Below are 23,214 nucleotides of genomic sequence, written 5' to 3'. Positions count from 1 at the left end.
GTTTTCTTAGTAAATCCTGAATGTCTTACTATGGTGAGAAGTCCTTTTCTCCAGGAACAAAATATATTTGAGAATGTAATGTTATGCTGCTTTTTTTCCTGTTCATACAAATATTAAGCCAGTAATTTACATGAGTTTTTCCTCATCTTCTATTAGGTTTTGGTATTTTGCTTCATATTATTGTTCAAGCATTACATGTTTTCATAGTACTGTATTTCCAAATAGCTATCCTGCTATTAGTTAGTTGGTTTTTCATATAACTTACAGCAAACTTCAAAAAAAAAATTAGAATATTTGATGTGGGGAAGCACTTTTGTTCAGATTGTCGGTTTGATGGAAGAAAAATGAGTTCAAGACTCTATAATAGAGTTTTAGAAACTCAGGATGACCCAATGTGTGGCAAAATGCACACATTTTGGTATGCTGTTCTGCCTTTGGCAGCAGCCTGTGTCTGACACTTTTTAATAGAAAGTTAAAAACCTTATTCTGCATGTAGCCAACTGTGAAATACTTATAAATAGCTGGGGAGAATTTCTTCTTGGTTCCTGCATGTGATCAGCTTATACCCTGAAAGAGAAAATGTTTTAACTTGCACAGGTACAAATTCAGCCATGCTACTTGATTTGCACTCCATAACAGTGAATTCCACAGGGGAAGGACTGATTAGCTTTTACTCTGTTCCTTATAATTCTGAATATCACAGTAGAGTTCCCCTCTCATTCTTCATTCCACAGAATGTATACTTAATTTTTGCAGTCTTCTATGGATTGAACCTTGCCACTAAGCCACTTCCTTTTAAATCTCACCTTTACCTTCCTTTTTCTTTTTCTTTGAAGTGAATTCCTGTAAAGCACTTTCTTATTCTACGTATGGAGGATGATGTACAAAAATAAATACCTTGAATAACCTGTCACTTAAGATATATTATTCAGTGTCCTTTTTAATGGTGTTTCTTTCCTTACTTCTTTTCCCTGGCTACTGTGGCATAGTAGTCTGTGGTTCTAGGTCAGTTTAACTTCCTGTTATATATAACATTCTCCCTTTTCAGAATATCACTTTCAGGCTTTAATGATTGGTTTTTTTTTATTGGCGTAGTGCCCCTTTCATAAAGTATTCTACACATGAGCAGTATAATATTTAAAAACACAAACTTTAATGGCAATCCAAACTGTGGTTTATTAGGGATGCCGTATTTCATTTCGTACCTCAAATATATGAATATATTTTCCCATGCCCTTGCTAAGTGTTCTGCTAGGTATTATATGTGGCAACTAATATATTAATAATGTCTTCATAACATCCAGTGATAAGTGTTAGCGTAATCTGTGCAGTATCTTTGACTTTGAATTGCTGTACTTGTCTTATGCAGTAAAACTTCAGAGTTACAAACACCTCGGGAATGGAGGTTGTTCATAACTCTGAAATGTTCATAACTCTGAACAAAACAGTCTGGGTTGTTCTTTCAAAAGTTTACAACTGAACACTAACTTAATACAACTTTGAGACTTTACTGTGCAAAAGAAAAAATGCTGCTTTTAACCCTCTTAATTTAAATGAAACAAGCACAGAAATAGTTTCCTTACCTTGTCAAATCTTTTTTAACTTTCCCTTTATTTGGTGGGGGGGGTGTGTATATAAAAAAAAAAAAATAAAATAAAATTATCTCTCTACTGCTGCCTGATTGCACACTTCTGGTTCCAAACGAGGTGTGTGGTTGACTGGTCAGTTTGTAACTCTGGTGTTCGTAACTCTGAGGTTCTACTGTATTTTGTGTGTGTGTGTGTTAACTGTCGTAAAATTCTTGAATTTACAGAAGGACTTTTTTGTTTTCCTTTTCTTTTTAGATCTGAACCACAGTGGTCTAGGATCCCATTATGAAAATTCTCACTGGGGACCAGTCTCTTCAAATAGTGACTCCAGCACAAACTGGGATAAAGTTATCGTAGACGGTTCTGACAAAGAAGCATGGCCATCAATCACAGGCAGTGACCCAGAGTTGGCTTCAGAATGTATGGACACTGACTCCGCCTCTAGCTCTGGGTCAGAGAGAAATCTTGTTATAATGGCTTCAGGGAGCACAGGTGGTGAAAACGATAGCGTTCGGAATGGCATTGGACATGGTTCTCAAAATAAGTTTGTGGTTGGTAGCAACAGCAATAATGTGGGCAATGGAAGTATTAATGGGCCATGGGGTATATCCCATGGAACCATAATAAGCACATGTCAAGTTTCTGTGGATGCTCCTGACAGCAAATCTGAAAGTAGCAACAATAGAATGAATGCTTGGGGCACCATAAACTCTTCATCAAATGGAGGGTTAAATCCAAGCACTTTGAATTCAAATGGCAACCATGGTGCCTGGCCTGTATTGGAGAACAATGGACATGCCCTGAAAGGGTCTGTAGGGAGTGGTAATTCTGGCACAAATATTCAGTGCAGTACCATAGGTCAGAAGTCTAACAATCAGAGTATTAACTCTAAAGTGGGTGGTTCAGCCCATGGTTCCTGGGCAAGCCTTCAGGAAAATTGTGATTCTGAAGTGAATGGTACAAGGAAGGTTTCATTCAGTGGACAACCTCAAAACCTTAACACTGAAATGAATGGACCAAATAACACTACTAACTTTATGACCTCTAGTTTACCAAACTCTGCTGGTTCAGTACAGATTAACGAACTGCCTAATAATACAGGGCCTGGGGCCTGGCGTGTGAGCACAATGAATCATTCTCCGATTCAGGCCTCTCCAGTTACAAATGGCACTTCCACTTCTCATCTTAGCAATGGTGAGGCAAAAAATGGTGGATCTTATGGTACTACGTGGGTTGCCTATGGTTCTAATTACTCTGGAGACAAATGTTCAGACCCAAACAGCCAAGCTAATAGTGACACTGTGAATGCAACTCTAACGCAGCCTGGCATCAATGGGCCTGGCAGCACTAATTTTCAAATCAATGGGAATAAAGGAGGAGGGGTATGGGAGGGAGGGACAGTCAACTCCCAAAATATGCCATGGGGAAGCGCAAATGGTGTGAGTTCTGGAGGAAGTCGAAGAGGATGGGGCAACGCTGCACAAAACACTGGCACTAGCATTTCAAATGGGGAATGGAATAAACTGCCTAGCAATCAGCATTCCAATGAAAGCGTAAATGGAAATAGTAGGAAGTTTACAAATGGATGGAAGTCTGCTGAAGAGGATGATCTTAATAGCCAGAATTCTGCTGCATCTCAGATAACTGAGCAGAACAATGTATGGGCCAAAACAGGTACTGGGGATAGCGAGGGTAGTACAGAGAGCACTGGATGCCATGATGATAAAGTCACTGCAGAAGGACAGAACCGAGAGAGAAGAAAAGTTGACCAGCATGCATTACTCCAAAGCATAGTGAGCAGAACTGACTTAGATCCACGTGTCCTTTCCAACACTGGTTGGGGACAGACTCCAATTAAACAAAACACTGCCTGGGATACTGAAACATCGCCAAGAGGTGAAAGAAAGACTGACAATGGGACAGAGGCCTGGGGAGGCTCCGTGACACAGACTTCCAGCTCAGGGGGATGTGTGGAGAGACCTAGCCCTAATGTTAATGATACCTCATCTATATCTGGGTGGGGAGATCCAAAGTCTGCTACAAGGTGGGGAGACTCCAAAGGCTCAAACAGTCAAGGGGGGTGGGAAGAGGATTCTGCTGCTACAGTAATGGTTAAGAGCAATCAAATATGGGTAAATGGCAAAGAGGACAAGTCGTCTTGGAATGATGCACAGAAGATCAAACAGGGATGGGTAGATGGACAAAAAGCCAGCCAGGGTTGGGCAATTTCTGCCAATGACAGCTGGGGAGAAAATTCAAGAAGCAACCATTGGGGTGAGGCTAAGAAATCTAGTTCAGGAGGTAGTGACAGTGACCGATCAGTATCTGGTTGGAATGAGTCTGCTAAATCAAATTCTGTTACTTGGGGAAATAGTAATACTAACCCAAATAATGCTTCTGGATGGGATGAGCCTGCAAAGTCTAATCCGAGTCAGGGCTGGGGAGAACCTCCCAGATCAAATCAGCCTCAAGGTTGGGGTGATTCGTCAAAGCCAGTCAACTCCCCAGACTGGAACAAGCAGCAAGATGTTGGATCTTGGGGAGCACCATCTACCACAAATAAACCACCAGGTTCCGGGTGGTTGGGTGGACCAATACCAAGTCCAGCGAAGGAAGAGGAACCCACAGGATGGGAGGAGCCATCCCCAGAATCAATACGCCGTAAAATGGAAATTGATGATGGAACTTCTGCTTGGGGTGATCCAAGCAAATACAACTACAAAAATGTGAATATGTGGAATAAAAATGTCCCAAACGGCAGCAGCGGTTCAGACCAGCAAGCACAGGCACATCAGCAGCTACTGCCTTCGAGTGCCATGTCCAGCAAGGAGGGCAGTAGTGGTTCCGGTAAGACTTCCTTTTGCCTAGACCTGTGTTTTCTTGGGCAATTATAAAACACTTCTCTGGTCTTTGTTTGAAACTAGAAACTTCTGTAAGGTAGGGAATAGTTTTGTCAGAGAACTGAGAACGGTGCAAATAGGTTTTCAGTGCTTGTATTTTATTTGAAGGAATCTTTCTGAAATTTAAAAAGTGAACTTGAGCGGTATAGTTAGGGCTAGGCTACTCCTGCATTTAAGTGGCTGAGGGTGCAGAGGAAGAATTTAATAATAATAATTAATAAAAAAGCAACATCCAGAAAGGGAAGCGCTTTTGCTTTGTATGTAGCTCCAGATTTTAATTAACTTTAACTTTAAGCCTCTATAGCAAACAGAGTGGTGTTAAGAGGTGTCTGCAAGGTACAGTGCAGGCTCAAGACTTCACCTGTGTGCTTAATACAGAGTTTTTATTGCCAACAGTGAGGAGGGCACTTTGCTGTTCACTTTTTGGTGAGGGAAGGCACTGGGAGTTTTATATTGCTATAGCAGGATTGGACTTCAGAAAAAGAGCTCTGACCTTAATAGATTGAGGGAAAGGGTAGTTGAGCTTGCACAGTATATCTAAGAAAGTATTTGCCTTCCAGTAATTTTCAGTTGCATTTGCATCTGATCCAAAAAAGGAAAGCCTTCAATTTGAAGTGTAGTTTTTAGACGTTTAATGTCTTCTCATTTGAGAAATCTCTGTAATCAAAATGTAATGTCTTCATGTATGGAACTGGTGTTATATTTAGTCTTTTCCTCATGAAAAATCTTACAACTGCAATATTTTACTTGATTTAAAATGTGTATTTATCTTGCTTTTAGTTATTTGTGCTGTATTATATTTTGAGTGTAAAGAACCCCTCAGCATTTTACATAATGTTTTAAGACTTGTTAAACTCACCAATAACTCCTGCTGCTTTAAATAGGTTGGGGAGAGCCTTCTACTCCTGCCACTACTGTAGATAATGGAACGTCCGCGTGGGGTAAACCCATGGATACTGGTACTAGCTGGGGAGAGCCCATCAGTGATGCAGCAGTCACGTCTGGCTGGGGAAATGCTTCTGTTGGTCAGCAGGCTTCAAGTAAACCTGGTATGTGCTTTTGTAGCTTCTTTGAGTATGCAGGTGGTGAAGTGTGAAATAGTGACCAAGAAGTTTGATTGTGAATTCAAATATAAAAGCCTTGTATCTTGACATTTACATAAATACAAAAGGTAGATGTAGGCTCTGTAAATTTGCTAGTGACTTTCTCAGATCTTAGGTACTGAAGATAAATTCTACTTTCATTAGTATTTTTAATAATAATGAGAAATTAGCAGCTTTTTTTTTAAACTAGTGACATAAGTTAAAACAAACGTTGTTGGTTGACTTCTTTTTCTGTTGCCTTTGATCTCCCTGGATTCACAAGATTATGGCAGAATATCAGGTTTGTCACAATAATATAGTTTGACTTAACAATTGAATATAGTCTGGCAACCTTAAGATGTATTTGCATTAAAGGGAGTTCATGACTGAAAAATCTTTACACCCAGGGCCTAAATCTATGCAAGATGGTTGGTGTGGTGATGATATGTCATTGCCAGGGAGTCGTCAGACCAGCTGGGAGGAAGAAGATGATGTAGAGATTGGAATGTGGAACAGCAGTTCATCCCAAGAAGTTAACCCGTCTTTGAATTGGCCACCGTACATGAAAAAAATGCCTACAAAGGTAATTATGACTTTACAAGGTGATGCTGGAATTTAAGAATGCGAGAAGTCTGAGGGACAGAAAATGGATGTAATTCCTAAAATCCTCTCTCACCGGAACTATTTTGTGGGTAGGTGTAGGTGTGGGGATTTTGTGTGGTGTGGGGTTTTTTTTGTTTAGCTTTTTTTTGTATTACAGTAGCTTCTAAATGCCCCAGTCAGTATTAAGGACCCCGTTGAACTCTGTTGTACAATTATGTAGGAAGGCTTAATCCTTGTTTACATTTTAATTTAATCCTTTCTTACAATGTAATCTAAGTGCTGGTGACTGTTTCAAGTATCACAGTAATCCCTTTTATTTTTAAGGGAACAATGAAAGGTGGAAATAAACAAGATGAAACATGGATAAATCCATTCATTAAGCAATTCACAAATCTCAGTTTTTCAGTAAGTATGGTATGTTTGTCAGGCTTGATAAATACCCTTGTTTCAATTAAATCATTTTCAGATTTAGATTAACTCCTTTCTTCTTTGATTTGTTTTTTCCTTTCCTTTACTGTTCAGATCTTCAATATAAGAACACCTGTTGTTTGAAAAACTTATAAACATTACTGAGTTTTAATTCTAGTAGCATGTACAATATTTTTTGTGTGTCTGAAAATGTCGTACTTCATCGATACAGAAGTTGGAAAATAGGAAAAAAAAGGCTTGCAAAATCACACTTGCTTTGTCAGAAGTTTGATTATTCTTTCTTGCAGAGTTGAATGAAATGCTCACTGTATCTGGATCTCCTCTGTTCTAATTTTTTTAAAAGGTTCTTACTAAACTGATTCATTTTATTACTTCAGAGAGAATCACCAGAAGAAACCATACCGAGCAATAAGATGGACATGTCTGGAGGTAAGCATAAGGCAAATTAGTCTTGTGTTTAACTATCAAATCTGTATTCCACATCTTTTTGTTTGCATCCTCTCATGAGTTACTAAAAAATAAAGTTCTCATTCCCCTAAAGAAACTAAGGTTCTGATTATGTAAATGTTTGCACACATGAGAAACTTGACATATGTAATTAGTCCCAGTGTTGGCAATGGAATTGCTCAAAGGTAAAGTTATGCATGTGCATAAGTGTTTACATGATGGGAGCCTAACTATGAGTTTAAAACCCTACCTAGGCCTCCTCCGGAACCACTTCGTTCCTATTGGAAACACAGATTTCTGATACAGCATCAATCACTAATGCATTTTGTTTGTTCTTAGAAACAAACAACAAATTTAGCTGTTCAGAGGTTTTCATTAACTATAAAAGAATCTTACATGCTAAGGATATTTTACAGTATATTTATCTTTACTGTAACCTCTTATTAATGAAAGTCTGTTTATGTGGAACTGGTCTATTCATAGTAAGTTTGAGTGATTTCTCTAGCAAATAAACATAGTAGAATTACTTTGAATAATGAGTGAAAATGAAAGGTGTACAGTAGAAGTCTCTTGTGGAGGAAAAAACAGTATCCACTAGTTACAAGATGACCATTCTGTGAGTGCATCTCAAAGATGAGCAGAATTTGTTCAGAATTGCACATGGTCAGGTAGTTTTGGTCCTTACTCTAGATTGTGTAAGGAAAATTGTAAACAAATTATAAATATTTTTATTAAGATCATTGCGTTGTCATTTTTTTTTTTTGAAATTTACAGTCCCCTGCATGGTGCAGTAGGAGAGAGAGAATTAAACTGAATAGCTAATTTGTATTGGATAAGCTAAAAGGCAAAATGTAAACAAAAATCCATGCAATATGCAGCGGCGGCCAAGGCTAACAATGTTGGGAATCATTAGGAAAGGGATAGGTAATAAGACAGAAAATATCATGTTGCCTCTACGTAAATCCATGGTACGCCCACATCTTGCATAGTGCATGCAGATCTGGTCGCCTAATGTAAAAAAAAAAATGTGATGGAAATGGAAAAAGTTCAGAAAAGGGCAACAAAAATGATTAGGGGTATGGAACAGCTTCCATATGAGGAGAGATTAATAAGACTGGGACTTTTCAGCTTGGCAAAGAGACGACTGAGGAGGGATATGAGAGGTCTATAAAATCATGACTGGTGTGGAGAAAGTAAATAAGGAAGTGTTATTTACTCCCCATAACACACGAACTAGAGGTCACCAAAGGAAATTAATAGGCAGCAGGTTTAAAACAAGCATAAGGAAGTATTTCTTTACACAACACACAGTCAACCTGTGGAACTCATTGCTAGAGGGTGTTGTGAAGGCCAAGACTATAATAGGGTTCTAAAAAGAACTAGATGAGTTCATGGAGGATAGGTCCCTCAATGGTTATTAGCCAGAATGGGCAGTGATGATGTCCCTAGCCTCTGTTTGTTTGCCAGAAGCTGGGAATGTTCAACAGGGGATGGATCACTTGATGATTACCTGTTCTGTTCATTCCCTCTGGGGCACCTGGCAGTGGCCGCTGTCGGAAAACAGGATACTGGGCTAGATGGACCTTTGGTCTGACCCAGTATGGCCACTCTTAAATTTTGAAAAGTAAATTGGATTTTTAAATTTTTCTGGTTTAATTATCCAGTGTGGCACTAGTATATGCAGATAAGATATCTTAAATAATTTTTATCTATTGTTTCTTTAAAGGATTTTTGTAACTGAATGAAGTACTTGTTAAAGGATTTATGGAATTTTCTCATCCAAATAGAAGGAAGATGGTAAATGTAACTGCAAATCAGGAAAATTTTTACTGCTAGTATTAAGAATGTGTGGTTAACATCTGGAAATACAAACTTCAAACACCGTGTGAGACTTGCCATGTTCTCCACAAAAACAATGCCGTCAGTTTTGTCTGAAGACCAGTAAAATCTGTTTAATCAGTCCTGTGGCAATCTCGTATAGCAGTCGTCATAGTATTTTTTGCACTGTAAGGCAAAACAAGAAAAATGGTGTTTAAAATCATTCAAACATCTTATTCAGTAGTGCCTCGTTTAGAGCAGTGATAGAATAGTACATACTTATTTATTAAGTATTTGAGCAACTAATTGGACTCTTCAACTTCATTGCCTTTCTTTCTTCACCTTATTAGGAATATTACAAGATAAACGAATAGAGTTGGATAAGCATGGCCTGAACGTTGGAGATTACAATCGGGTGGTAGGAAAGGGCCCTGGTTCTCGTCCTCAGATTTCCAAAGAGTCTTCCATGGATCGCAGTCCTTATTTTGATAAGGTTAGTGACAGATTAACTCTAACCCGGATGAACGTGAATTCAGACAGCAGTCTGTAGCTATGATCCATTTGTCCCATAGCTTCTGTACTAGGTGTAGAGATAAATTAGGTCTTTACTTTTAATCTGTAAAACTTGTTTTGTCCTTTTAACTTATTTATCAATACTAAGCACTTATATAGCACTCTTCTTCTACTTGCAGTGCAGATAACACTAATCTGGTCTTTTTTGTTTTCTGCCTGTTTCCTGTTGATGCTGGACTGTCATGTGACTCTTCCCTTCTGTTCCTGGCAATGGTTTCTCCCTTCTGCTTGCTTGCTGGCTGGTTGTTGCGCATCTGTTTGTCTGTCCAATCAGGATGGCATTGTAGCAGACGAGTCCCAAAACATGCAGTTTATTTCCAATCAAAACATGAAGCTTCCCCCTTCAAATAGTGCACTACCTAACCAAGCCCTTGGCTCCCTAGCAGGGCTGGGTATGCACAACTTGAGTTCTGTTAGACAGGTAAGGCCATGTGCATATCCTTGGCATGTTACTTGATGAGAGCGTTTTATTCCTTTGAAATAGCATCTCAACTACTGTTTTGGCTGATAGACCATTAAATTCTAATTCTGAATACATAGGGGTGGGGGAAGCTGCAGAAGAGGGGTATTATCACGAATGCGTCTTTCTCTTTCCAGAATGGCAATCCCAGTGTGTTTGGTGTTGGTAACGTAGCAGCACAGCCCAGGAGCATGCAGCAGCCCCCAGCACAACCTCTTAATTCTTCCCAGCCTAACTCACGTGCTCAAGTGCCTCCTCCATTACTCACCCCTCAGGTAATACAAGACAGAGCACCCACTGTTGTTAACATGACCGAATTCCCTTACTGTCAGTCATCCGCAGTTTCCAAAACATTCCAGTGGGGGAGTACAACTGTTTATACTTGGTCTCGGTTGAAAAATTACTTATAATTTGGAGCAAATTCTATCCATTCATTTACTGAGGTTTATGGCATAATAAACGTTTCTCTCAACCCAAAATTTCTCTCAACCCAAAAAGTCAGTTCGTAGTGAACAACACAATCTTTGCTGGATCTGGGGAAAAACGGTTTAAAAATATTTGTAAATATCTGAAAATGCGAGGCTGAAAATAAGCCATAGGAAACATCCTTAAATTGGCAGGACGTTAGATGTGACCTGCATGTGCTTGATTTTCCTGTAATGCTGACAGCAGCATCCCTGACTTTAACCTGGATCCTCCCGCCCTGTAGCTAACTCTCCGAAGCGCGCTTTTCTCCCTACCTATACTCTCCCAGTTACAGAGGATGTCCTGAAGCCGAACCCCGAGTTCCTTGCCTGTGTGGAGAGTAGAAGGGACTCCACAGAAGCACTGGTGCAGCATTACAGGAGTCTCTGAAGTGAAGTTCTGAGTGCACACTTCCTAGAGCATTCGGATAGGATGCCGTTCCTGGTGACAGAGACCCATCTGTGTTCCACTAATGTTTCTTTCAAAATCAGAAGTCGGGGGCAGTAACCTACATGTTCCAATGCTACACACACAATCAAAATTACAACTTAGAGCTCTGACAGTGTTGCTTACTCCGTGGCATTGCACATGTGTAGTCTTTTCTGTTTGTTTTTCTTAGATCCTGAACTTAAGATCTCTCTTCAGTACGTAGCATTAAGCAAGCAGGGTTTGCAACACAGTTGAGTTAAAATTGGTGTCGGAACCCTAAATCATGCTTTTCCAGACTTTTGTGCCTTCCGTTGTGAAAATGTAATGTTTTACTTTATTTTTTTGCGTTTACTAGTGTCTGTGTCTGATATTTTACTATATTTATCTTCTAATTATTTTTATAGGGGAGCATATTTCACACTTTCAGAGCATTGAATTCTTGTTGACCTGATGGTTGTGCTGTATAACTGCCTATCTTACTTTTGGTTAACTGCATAGGTTACTGTCAATCTACCAGTGTACAACTATAGATTGTCATGGTTCATGTTCTGTCAAACCCCGTATGCTATAATATGGCCCATTTTACAGGTTCCAGTATCCTTACTGAAGTATGCACCAAACAACGGTGGCCTGAGTCCACTTTTTGGCCCACAGCAGGTAGCCATGTTGAATCAACTATCCCAGTTGAACCAGCTTTCTCAGATCTCCCAGTTACAAGTAAGCAAAACAACCTACTCATTCTATTTTTTTAAACTTTAAAGTCTGATCAAAAACTTTATCTGAACTGTGCCCCTTCATAAAAACGTTCTGTTTCTTAGCGGTTGTTGGCTCAGCAGCAAAAAGCGCAGAATCAGAGAAGCATGCCTTCTAGTGGTCGTCAACAGCAGGAACAGCAGGTACAATCTTAGACCAGCTTTAAAAAAAATTTTTTTTAAACTGTCTTGAGAGAATTGTTTGTTGCAATTGTTTGTTGAAAGTGAGACTTTCCTGGTGCTTGAACCACAGGATGGAATGCACTTTAACCTTAGTGATGGATTTTGCTGAGCTAAAATATACAAAGGAAAATGCATTAGTGTATTTATCTGCTCTTGCCAAATGTGATATTCCCCTCCACCCCCCATTTATTTCATGACTGATGTGGATTTTTGTTAAGGGTCGATCTCTTAGTATGCAGCAACAGATGATGCAACAGTCCCGTCAGCTTGATCCAAACCTGTTAATGAAGCAGCAGACTCCACCATCTCAACAGCAGCCACTCCATCAGCCTGCCATGAAATCTTTCCTTGAGAATGTCATACCCCATGCTACTCCTGAGCTGCAGAAAGGGCCATCACCAATAAATGCATTCAGCAGCTTCCCTATAGGTGAGTTTCTCCATCGCTAGTCTAGTGCAGTTAACTGATGCTTGTGTGTCACCGGATGCACAACCTTCCCTTTTACCCTTTTCTTTGGCTTTTTCCCCTCTGGGAACAAACCTGTTTTGTATCCTGTTAGTACTTCTCTGTCACGAAGAGCAGCAGCCTCTTCTATTGGACTCATCCTGTTGTCTCTGTTCAGGAAAGAATTTGGCCAATCAAACTCATACCATCTCCAACGGTGAATAAGTCTGTGTTACAGTGCAAAATGCTTTCAGTTCTTTGCAATGTCTGTCTCCTTGTATTTGTCTTTCTGACCCTGCGGGTCCAGAGCTGCTGACATAAAATCCTAAGTACATAATTGTGACTCCAGTATCCGTGTGAGGAACCCACATGAAAGGTCTTATTTCTCTAGCTATTAAAATGTCTTCCCTGGTTTTGGAATTACATAGATAGCAAATACCATTTTGCTAACTTGTAAAAGTTTTATCCAGCTGCTTTAATTACATAAAAAAACATTAGCTCTGAACTCAGAATACTTCTATCACTGTAGGCAAAACAAATTAATTTTTTTATAATTGCAAACATCATGTCCTTTTTCTCTCCCCTTTTTTCTACACTTTCAGGCTTCTATCCAATTTCCACTTCAGAAATTCCAGGCTTGTATATTTTTCCTTCCTTAGGTCCCTTCTGATTACTTTTTTAATATTTCCTAAAATTGGTATTCCCTGTTTATCCCTCCTTCCCTGCCCAGTTTGCTTTGCTCGCACATCTCTCTAGTCCTGCTGCTTATGTTGAGCTAGTCTCCTTTGCATTCATGTTGTTCTACTCTGTAGGAAAAAAAATATTTTTTTAACAGACTCTGCTGCCGAAATCCCCTTGCTTTAGAGATTGAATGATGTGGTGCAAGTAGATTAGTGCAGGCCATGCTGCTACACTGCATGTAGCCCCCTGGCACTTTGCTTGTGGCCAGACTGAAACCTAAGCTGCTGCTTAATAGGTGCTGTTGGTTGGTGTCCAGATCCAGCTTCTTGGTAGCTAATTAAGAGGATATGTAAATATGTGGCCCACTGGTGGTCATTAACAATTCCATGGCACTTCTTGCAAGGGTAGGGATATATAATGCTGATCTCCTACCAGATTCCAAATCGGGTAATTACATCTTGCCAACCTTGAATTCCCCTTGCTGTTTCAACTGGATATAGCATTCTTCACTCCTTGGTTTAAACTGTTGTGTAATGTTGCTGTACATTGTTAAACAGATGTTGTTTCACTTGCAGGGTTAACTCCAGGTCCCTGGTGGGTGACAATAGTGTGTGTAAAATTGTTGTGAGATACTTTGAATTAACACTATATAAATTATAAAATCAAAAGTGTAGGAGAATCCAGGTCACAAGTGAAAGTTAAAGCATAAGAATATTATTAGGTTGCTGGAACAAACTAAACTTATCAGTGAAGAACTGAGTCAGTAAGATAGATGGTGGCAATCCCTAGCAGCAGACTGCAGTAGTGTTACAGTGTGAGGAAGAACCAAAATTGGAGAGTTCTTTTCCTAAAGAAAAGGAGTACTTGTGGCACCTTAGAAACTAACAAATTTATTTGAGCGTAAGCTTTTGAGAGCTACAGCTCGCTTCATCGGATGCATGCAGTGCATTCGGCTGCTACTCTGAAACCTGTCATTATGCAAGGCACTGAATTTAGCCTTAAGGAGTGGAAATGTATCAACTTCATGAAAAAACTCATACAGATACAGACAGACGTCATCTTCCTTTCCAAATGCAAACAGATGGACATCATACCAAAAGGACTGAAGGTAAAAAATCCATTACAATCTACATACCACACAGACTATGCTGATAGCTTGTGCCACGTGCTCTCAAAGAAACTGCGGAACCACCTGATCAACATCCTCTACAGAAAACAGGGAAAGATTAAGAATGAGCTCTCAAAACTGGATACTCTCATCTCCACTGAATGCATCCGATGAAGTGAGCTGTAGCTCACAAAAGCTTATGCTCAAATAAATTCGTTAGTCTCTAAGGTGCCACAAGTCCTCCTTTTCTTTTTGCAAATACAGACTAACACGGCTGCTACTCTGAAACCTCTTCCTAAAGGTTGCTATATTTCCTGCTTATACTTTTGCAGCATTATAGGGGGCTTCTTTTGGCATTCAGAGCAGGACAGCCTCTCCCTACACTGTAGATAAGTGAATTAAATCTGTGTGCGTCAAGGTAGGGCTCTTTTTCAGTAGAAATTCAGTTTTTCTATATCTCACCCTCCCATAGCCTGATCCTATTAGTCTTAAAAATATTTCCTCTGCTATGGATATATCTTCTTCCTTTTGTAGAGAAATACTATGCATTTCCCAAGAACATGATCATGGGAGCTTTTCAAATATGTACGGTGGCTTACATGATGACTTGCTGAGGTCAGGTCCAGACTGATCATGTACTGAGGGTGAAATTCATTCTCCATTGCACATAGATCAAATAATGGGACTTGGCCCATGCAGACTTTCCTGTACACAAGATGGAATCCCCCTTTATGAGCTGGCTGTGGCCATTTTCCAGTCTCTGATCCTCGTCATACCCTGTGTGGAGACTTCAGTGGACTCCTCTGCACTAGCTTCTTTGGAGCTGAAGCAAAGGGTGCAGAGATCACTGATGTGAAATGAGCACCAATTGTGTTTCCCACAACTGCTTTGCAAAGAACCCAAGATAGAGGGGTCAAGCACTGGCGTATTTTTATTCTCCTTTCTACTGTTTCAGATCTGACGGTTGTCTGACATTTGCAGAATCTTGGATGTTGCATCTGTTCACCTATCAGTTTAGTGAAACATTTGCTGGGAAGCTCCCTAAAGGGTGCTGCAGAGTAGTGGTAGCCTGTCTGGCATCAGCATCTACTTGTGGGCTCTCTTTGGAGACCATACATAGGGCAGCAAAAGTTGGCCTGAGAAAAGAATGCAGTATCAAACTTTAACTTTTCCTAGTGAAATAACTTTGACTAGTTCCTAGTGAAAGTGAGTAGGCCAGTAAAATGAATCATGAAATCCTGTGACTCTTTAGCTGTATATGAAAATGGTACCCCATGGTCCATGTGCAGGATTTACAGGAATGAAGCAAACTGTAAATAGAGATCTGATGGCAAAATGCCCCTTAAGTTTCCAGAGTTATACTTTGTAATGGACCGTGAGGTCTCTGCCACTTCACTCAGCATCAGAAGGATCGCCTTCAGACTCTTTAAACTACCTTTGGCTGCTGTCTCTTCACTGTTCAGATTATCACCCTGTGACTTTGCCAGATCGTACCCTGAAGGAACTGGAGTGAGTGTAGAATGCCAGAGTTGATACAGTGTGTTCATTAAGCTTGAGTACTAAGTACTGGGTTCCCATACACGAATGTTACAGTGGCAGTTCAGATAGTTTCCATGATTCTGGTTTGGCAGACTGTGCCCCATTTATACTCTAGCTCCAAATCCAGACTGCTTCCATAGAACGTGCAAAGAGCACGGGTTGGGGGAAGTGGGTTGTTTTTGTTTCGTATTGAATCAGGATTAATGTTGTTTGTGGACAAATGGATAAATGTGAACAAAAAAACAGCGATGCCTGTGCATCTCCTTGCCAAGTATCCTATGACTAGCTCAGCCAGGCCCGGGACCGAGACGCCAGCTGGAGGAGCCCAGATATCATTTCTGCTGAATAGGACCCCAGTGAGATGTCCCTTAAGATGCCAACTTTAGAATGTGACTTTTCATCGAATAGTAGTACTACTTTGCTACACAGATAAGGTCAAAGATACTCGCCAAAAACTACCTTTGGGACTGAGGGAGACTTGAAATAAATATCTTTGCTTGTGACTGAAAGTTTTTATACTGATCTGAGACCAGTATTAGGGGGAAAAAAAATTCTGTATTTCATTTTTTGAATGTTTACTTCTTATATTGTGTGTGTGTGTATTGTTCATATGGGTCTAATTCATAATCTCATCTTTGGCTCCTTCCACTTGCATTTTTGCATGAGGGCATCAGCCAAGAGCTCAGTGCTTGCACTGCTGCGCTTATATCTGTAGTAAGTTCACTGTGTTCAGTACTCGAATGCATTTAAAATATAACATAGTGAATTGGAAGCATGAACCAAGCAGACCAAAGCAATGTTGTCTTAAAGGGTAATTAGGAAAACCATGGCAGTTAGCAAACAAAAAGTATCGTATCTCTATTTCATAAACCAATGTATTTCTAGGAATGAACTCAAACTTGAATGTAAACATGGATATGAGCAGTATTAAGGAGCCGCAATCACGACTGAGGAAATGGACAACGGTGGACAGCATTTCTGTTAACACCTCATTGGATCAAAACTCCAGCAAACATGGTATGTTAAACACATTGTTAGTGAGAACACTGACGTTACATACGAATCAGACAAAACTTTTCAAGGTCTGTGTGCATATGAAACGTCCATTCCCTATGTTTTGGAGTATACTGGGGTCCCATTGCTAAGGTTGCATGTAGTTATGTTCTGTCAGAATTTCTATTAGTCCTAAAATGTTGTTTTAGACTAAAACTTGCTATGTATCTTCAGCACCAGCCAGTCGTCTTTTGATGTATGACTAGCTTTGATGCGTGGAAGGATAACTTTTTTAAAACTTCATTGAAACTGGAAAAAAGGCCTGTTTTTAAAGTGTGGCCATGAATACTAGTTCCTACCTTAATCTGGATTGGAACACTTCATTATTTATTTTAAAACAAAGGCTTACATTTCTTCAGCTTTTAAAATTTTTGAAACTCAACCCAGTGTGTTAATCTAATCATAGTTTACAATAGGATTAACTCCACAAATGTATGCTTTGTCTTCGTGTCTTACCTTTTGTTTTTAGGTTTGGATTGAGAATGTGTATGTACATATAAATGCAGAGTGTTTGTAAAGGGTAGAAAAATAGGGTTACTATACCCTATGTTAGAATAAGCAAACAAACAAATCTACAACACAAATCAGTGCTGTGACTCTGTAATCAAGACTCAGTTGGCATTTTAACAATGTTTAAATCACCTGAAATCTCATCTGATTGAAACTTGACGTACAGTCTCTAGATGAATACTTATAAAATGCCTCACATGGTCTCTCATTGCAATTCAGTTCTGGGGCTGCATTAGTTGTATGTTTAGATTTGTCAGCTGCTTTAACACTATGGAAAGTCCTCACTGCCCTAAACATCTGGTGGGGTTATCCTGGTACTGCACTTGTTTGTTCTGAAAGCTAATCATCATCTATACATGCCAGTAGATGTGCTGCTCTTACCTGAGTTTCTTAAGAAACAAGAGTTACCTCAATGTTAGAAACCTGATGGTTCTGACCCTGCTGTGGGCCTATAGAAGATACATATATCCGGGGAAGTTATCATTACTTCAGAAATAACTTTGTGGTGACAATTATATCTGTTCATTTGTTTGCTAATAGTGACAGTGACATAACTTAAGGTTTATTGAGGTCTACAACCATGCTTCCTGGAGTTCTCCCACCTTTGTGAGCATTATCAAAAAGCTGATTAACATTTTAGTTGCCCTGTCAGTTCTGTCATTGTTCTGTGCCAGATGCTGTTAGCCAGCAGGTTTATTTAAAAAGCTAAAACCCACAAAACACCTTTGTCAATGAATTTACTACATAGTTAGCACAGCTTTTTGGAAACTGAGTATGCAGAGGTACTCTTTGCACTTTGCAAATGGATCAAGGGGGGTTCTTCTCTTTTAGACCATAGACTTATTCATGGATTTACATGCAGGATTTGAATTCTTCTTAGATTTGACAACATACTTTAAATACAGAGTAGTATTAAGCTAATTGCTATACATTGCTACTAAACTACTTTGTAATTAATTATTTGCATTTGTTATTTACAGGGCTTGTATTAGTAATAAGTATATGTAAGGAACCATGTTACCTCCGATACAATCTATTAGAATTCAGTCCAGAAAGATTTTCATTTTGGGGATGAAGCACACAGTAACCTAGAAAATCTGATTCTCCTATTTCATTTGAAAATTCATGTTCATTTACAAACTTTAGATTTTCTGGTAGCTGTTGTTTCCTTTTGGCATATGAGTGTTACATTTTATTTAGTGTGGTGGTGAATAATAGTTCCTTCGTGCCAGTTAATGGGGCAGTTCATGAGACCTTCAATAGTGGAAAAGAGGGGAACCTACAGAGTCTCCACTGAGAGCCATGGTTTTAACAGCCACTTCACTTCCACACTAGAGTGCTGAAGACCTTGCCATGTCCATGTCTGTCTTTGTGTCGGTAAGAACTACAAACAGATAAAACACCAGGAGTTTGAGATTATTGATCTGATTATTAATGACCAGCTTCTCGTGACCTGGAAAATCACCAGGAGCACATTTTTAGTAGGAAAAAAAATTGCAGATGTTCCATTTCTACTGCTCAGACTTAAATACACTGTGCCCACTGCAAGTTTGAAATGACTCAATTGGGAACTAAAATCTGACCCAGTAAACCTTTTCAGCTGTGTTTGATATGAATATGCCACATATGCAAGGGATGAGGTTTGTGGTTCTGTGAGGTCAGTTGAGAAGAATATTTGATGATCCTGTTTTCTTTAATAGGTGCTATTTCAAGTGGTTTTAGGCTGGAAGATTCCCCATTTGTTCCATATGACTTTTTGAACAGCAGTAATTCACCAGCCAGTCCTCCTGGATCTGTTGGAGATGGCTGGCCACGTGCCAAATCGCCTAATGGCTCTAGCAGTGTTAACTGGCCACCAGGTAAAATTTGGCATTAATTAACTCATTGTGTGCCTTGTATCTATTCAGTAATGTTTGTTCTGTGTTTGTCAGGCATTAGAAGTAAAAATCATTGTGGCCATGCGTTTAATGGGATCTTATTGAGGTCTGTCTTGTCAATGACTTTGTCATATATGGAACTTCCCCGTGCTTGGAAATTTTGCCCTGGCGACAGAGGTGCAAAAAAGTAGGAGTGAGGGAATTAAATTGAGAGAATAAATTAGGAGCTTAGATACTTGGGCATGTAGGTCATGAGTAAGAGTTTATAGGGCTTAGACAGGAATTGCCTGTAAAAGGAAATAAGCCAACTTCATATCTCAAGGTTCTTTCCCCACCCCCCACCTCCCCCCCAATCTTTATTCCTAGAATTTCGTCCTGGTGAGCCATGGAAAGGTTATCCAAACATCGACCCTGAAACTGACCCTTACGTCACTCCTGGCAGTGTCATAAACAATCTTTCAATTAATACTGTGCGGGAAGTTGACCACCTCAGGGACAGGAACAGTGGTATGTATAAGTGGATCACGATCCAACTACCTGGAGAGACATTTTGTTGAAGGATGAGGATTGCCACTTCCCTAGATTCTCATTTAACATTTGTTACAGTACAGGTTTCATGGCTAGAAGAATATCCTGTGGATGCAGCAGAGTTTCTGGGTGCAGGGTAACAATATTACTCCTGGAGGGATTCTGCAGGACTGCACAACTGCAGAAAATGCCCCACCCACTGCAAATTTCCTGTGTTTCCCCGCAGAAAACAGCAGGGAAGCAAAGGGAAGCTGCTGGTGGGGGAAGAACAGAGGTGACCTTGGGTGCAGTTTTTGAGGGAGATTGCCCCCTCCAAACAGGCAAGGCATGGGGGGGGCACACGGGGTTATATGCCACTGCCACGCTCATGCCAGCGCAGAGCTGCCCAGCTGAAGGAGGCTGTGTCTCAGCTCAGTTGATTCTGCAGCTGAATGCCACCTCCTGGGTCCTAGTGCCAGTCAGGCTCCCCTTCTGTGTGCTGGGAGCCTTCCTGTTTTCTATTCTGTTCAACAGTAAATGCCCATGGTGGGGGTGGGGGAAATGAGGGAAGGTTAGTGCTGCTTTGAGCAAGGGGTTGGACTAGATGACCTCCTGAGGTCTCTTACAACCCTAATCTTCTATAATTCTATGAAGGGGGGGTGAAGGGAGGAAGAAGCAGTGGGGAAGGAATGGGGAGTGGAATAGGGCAGGGGGTGGAGAAGAAAAGGGAACAGCGGAATCGTGGGGGAAAGCGGGAGCCTGGCATGCAGCATCCTCTCAAGAGCAACTGGGGCTCCCCCAGTAAGCAGGCCAATTGAACCCTCACCCTGACAAGCCCTATGACCCTACACCTGGACCCCTCCAATGAGCCCCCCACCCCACTGATCCCCAACCAGCTGCACTTGGATCCCCACCACATCAAGCCCCAGCACCCGGACCACCCCACTGAGCCCCCCCGAGCCCCATCTCCCCACACCCACACACCCCTCCTGAGCGCCTCAACCACCTTCACCTGGATCCCCTGCAGATCCCATTGTCCCTGCACCCGGAACACCCCAACAAGCCTCTGTGCATCCAGATCCCCCTACTAAGCCGCCCGCACCCAGATTGCCCCACGCAGAAACCTCTCACTCCACACCTGGATCCCCACACATGTCGATTCTCCTGAGTTGAGCCTGCCCACCCGCACCTGATGTGTCAAGGTCAGGTGCAGCCTCACTGTTGAGTCTTTGTACTGGGGGATGTGGGGGCTTCAAGGTGATCTCCCACCTCAGTGCAGCCAGTGGTCCTCACTGCCATGCTGGAGTCACATTTATTTATTGACAAATAAAATTTGCAGAATTTTACAGAACTTTAAAATATTGTGCGCAAAATTTTTAATTTTGTGGCGCAGAATTTTAATTTTTTTGGTGCAGAATTCCCTCAGGAGTACAATATGCAGAGAATGCTAGCAAGTAATTATACATGTTATTAGCCCTTTACAGGGCGCTGAGAAGCAATTATTTGAACATGCGGGGAAGCAAAACCTGGCAGCATTGCAATCCCAAGGCTATATCAAGCTGTGGTTATAGTAATGGAACTATATTTTCTTGTTACAGTAACTTCTAGGTGCTGAGCGCTTGGGTATTCAAAGCACTTGCCACTCTGTTCACTAGGGGGAGAGGGCTGAATGGAATGGCAACATTCTCTAGTCTGGCAACATTAAGGCACATGTGCCTGGATTTATGATTCATGCCTTCAGTTCTTGTTGCCTTTTCACTGAGAGGACTATTTTTTGTGTAATTTACGTTTTTAATAGGGTCATCCTCATCTTTGAACACCGCGCTGCCTTCAACTAGTGCCTGGTCATCCATTCGTGCCTCCAACTACAGTGTTTCCCTCAGCAGTACAGCACAAAGCACTTCAGGTAAGGCCTCTGTATTGCTCAAAGTTCAGAGCCCGCCCTCGCTTTGCCTGCCCTCTGCGCTGGTCACTGAAGCACTGAATAGTAATTAAAAGTAATAAGGAAGGCTTCCTCTCAATGACATCATCGCTAATTTCCAGGATGGTGACTTCTGGTTTTACTTTAATTGAGCAATTTTTAGCAGAATTTTGAAGCCTTATGAATTTTGAAATACTTCCACAAATGCCAAGTCAATCTTATACCCATGAAGTATGAAGTTCAGGTTGACCGTCAAGGGGACCTTGGTTCACTCCTTGTCTCTTAATCTAAGCTATGAAGTTTTGGAAGAATTTCAGATATTTATCATTAAACTAAAAAGGGAGAGGTTTGTGGTGGACAGTGGCATAAACTAACTACCTGTTTATGTTCCCCACATTCAGTTCGATACAATAAACGTGCAGAAAGGTGTTTGAGAGGAGGAGAAATAGCTGTGTAGTTATAATGGCTGCTTGCTAGTCTATGAAAATGGGAAAATGGATAAACGCTTAGTCACATGCTGTGAGGAAAAGCGTCCCAAAATATGTGCAGATCCACAGAGACAAGGATTGAATGGAACCTCTAAGGTCGTTTTTGTTAATGTTTCCTATTTACCTCAAAATAAGTTTCAGAGATTCATACAGCATCTCCAGTTCATCAGTAGCCATTTCTCTATAGTTAGGCTTGGCAGGCTTGGATTTTTATTAGGAAATGCCAATAAACTTTAATTTTTCCACACAGACACAAACTGACCCAAAAAAAATACTTGTATCGAAATCTGCAGATATGGAAAGTAGTAAGAGAAATGCTGCGTGAAAACTTGTTAGTTTGACTTAATGCTATTTACATTCTCTTTTTTGACATATGATGCTGACAATGTGTATTAATGGTTATAAAGCTTTTAACTTTTTGAACATTACTATCATTAAATAATTTTCTGACCCTGTAATTTTCCAAAACTGAAAATTTAAATAGAATAAAATATAAAAATGCTTAAAAATAATCATTGATATCCATTGAAATTATAAAAAATCGAATTCTTCCAAAAAACCAAATTCTGCTAAGCCTGTTTATGGCTCATCTCTGAGAATTGCTAGCGATGGTAATACCACAGCTTCCCTTCGCATCTCGTACCAGTGCATGATTCTTTGTAGTGACTGGCAGTCCTAGAAATGTTATGACTAAATCCTGTATGAAAACTGTCATTGCTTTTCATCTTTCTTTTAGTAGCCAGAAACAGTGATTCCAAATCAACGTGGTCTCCTGGTTCAGTCACTAACACCTCTCTGGCTCATGAGCTGTGGAAGGTCCCTTTGCCACCTAAAAGCATCACTGCTCCATCCCGTCCACCACCAGGGCTGACAGGCCAGAAACCACCTTTGTCCACATGGGATAACTCCCTTCGTTTGGGTGGAGGATGGGGAAATTCTGATGCCAGATATACCCCTGGTAAGAGCTAAACTAGGCAGTTTCTGGGCTGTGATTTCAATCAGAAATGTAACTCGAGCATTGTAGAGATATCACTCCAAGAACAGAAATCCGTTCCTATTTCCTAAGAAAACTGCATTTCTGAAGAATCATTAATGTACAAAGTTGACTCTCTGGATTTTCTTTGAAATATTGCACATGGCAGAAATATTAATTGTGTTTTATGTTCATTCTGACTTGTAGACTTTCTTAGCTTCCAGCTCTTTATCAAGTTGTGCAGTCTAATTTACCATATTTATAAAACCGCATGGAGTTGTTTGCTGAGCTCCTTTCACAAAATAGTTTATAGAGCAACAAATTGGATGCTGGCAGTGCAGTGCCTCTTTAAACATGTGAAAGAGCCCCTCTGAACTGTTACA

At 40.4% G+C, this 23,214-nt stretch overlaps 1 protein-coding gene across 5 annotated transcripts in view; it reads left to right on the top strand.

The window, feature by feature from the left end:
- Nucleotides 1–23,214, top strand: part of TNRC6A (trinucleotide repeat containing adaptor 6A) — a 77,843-nt gene that overhangs the window by 51,751 nt on the left and 2,878 nt on the right. For 3 of the 5 annotated variants that reach the window (XM_077827523.1, XM_077827521.1, XM_077827524.1), the window contains 15 exons: nt 1,845–4,436; nt 5,374–5,538; nt 5,979–6,154; nt 6,499–6,588; nt 6,981–7,032; nt 9,219–9,361; nt 10,039–10,176; nt 11,384–11,512; nt 11,614–11,691; nt 11,949–12,159; nt 16,388–16,519; nt 18,766–18,924; nt 19,309–19,449; nt 21,248–21,355; nt 22,595–22,816. In XM_077827523.1, the coding sequence (XP_077683649.1) occupies nt 1,845–4,436; nt 5,374–5,538; nt 5,979–6,154; nt 6,499–6,588; nt 6,981–7,032; nt 9,219–9,361; nt 10,039–10,176; nt 11,384–11,512; nt 11,614–11,691; nt 11,949–12,159; nt 16,388–16,519; nt 18,766–18,924; nt 19,309–19,449; nt 21,248–21,355; nt 22,595–22,816 (4,536 nt within the window). The remainder of the gene's footprint in view (nt 1–1,844; nt 4,437–5,373; nt 5,539–5,978; nt 6,155–6,498; nt 6,589–6,980; nt 7,033–9,218; nt 9,362–10,038; nt 10,177–11,383; nt 11,513–11,613; nt 11,692–11,948; nt 12,160–16,387; nt 16,520–18,765; nt 18,925–19,308; nt 19,450–21,247; nt 21,356–22,594; nt 22,817–23,214) is intronic. The other 2 variants (XM_077827525.1, XM_077827522.1) reach the window with 2 other exon arrangements.

The sequence above is a fragment of the Eretmochelys imbricata genome, chromosome 10, assembly GCF_965152235.1.
Source record: "Eretmochelys imbricata isolate rEreImb1 chromosome 10, rEreImb1.hap1, whole genome shotgun sequence".
Taxonomy (NCBI): domain Eukaryota; kingdom Metazoa; phylum Chordata; order Testudines; family Cheloniidae; genus Eretmochelys; species Eretmochelys imbricata.
Note: the sequence above shows the minus strand (reverse complement) of the source record. Positions and strands in the feature narration are given on the sequence as shown.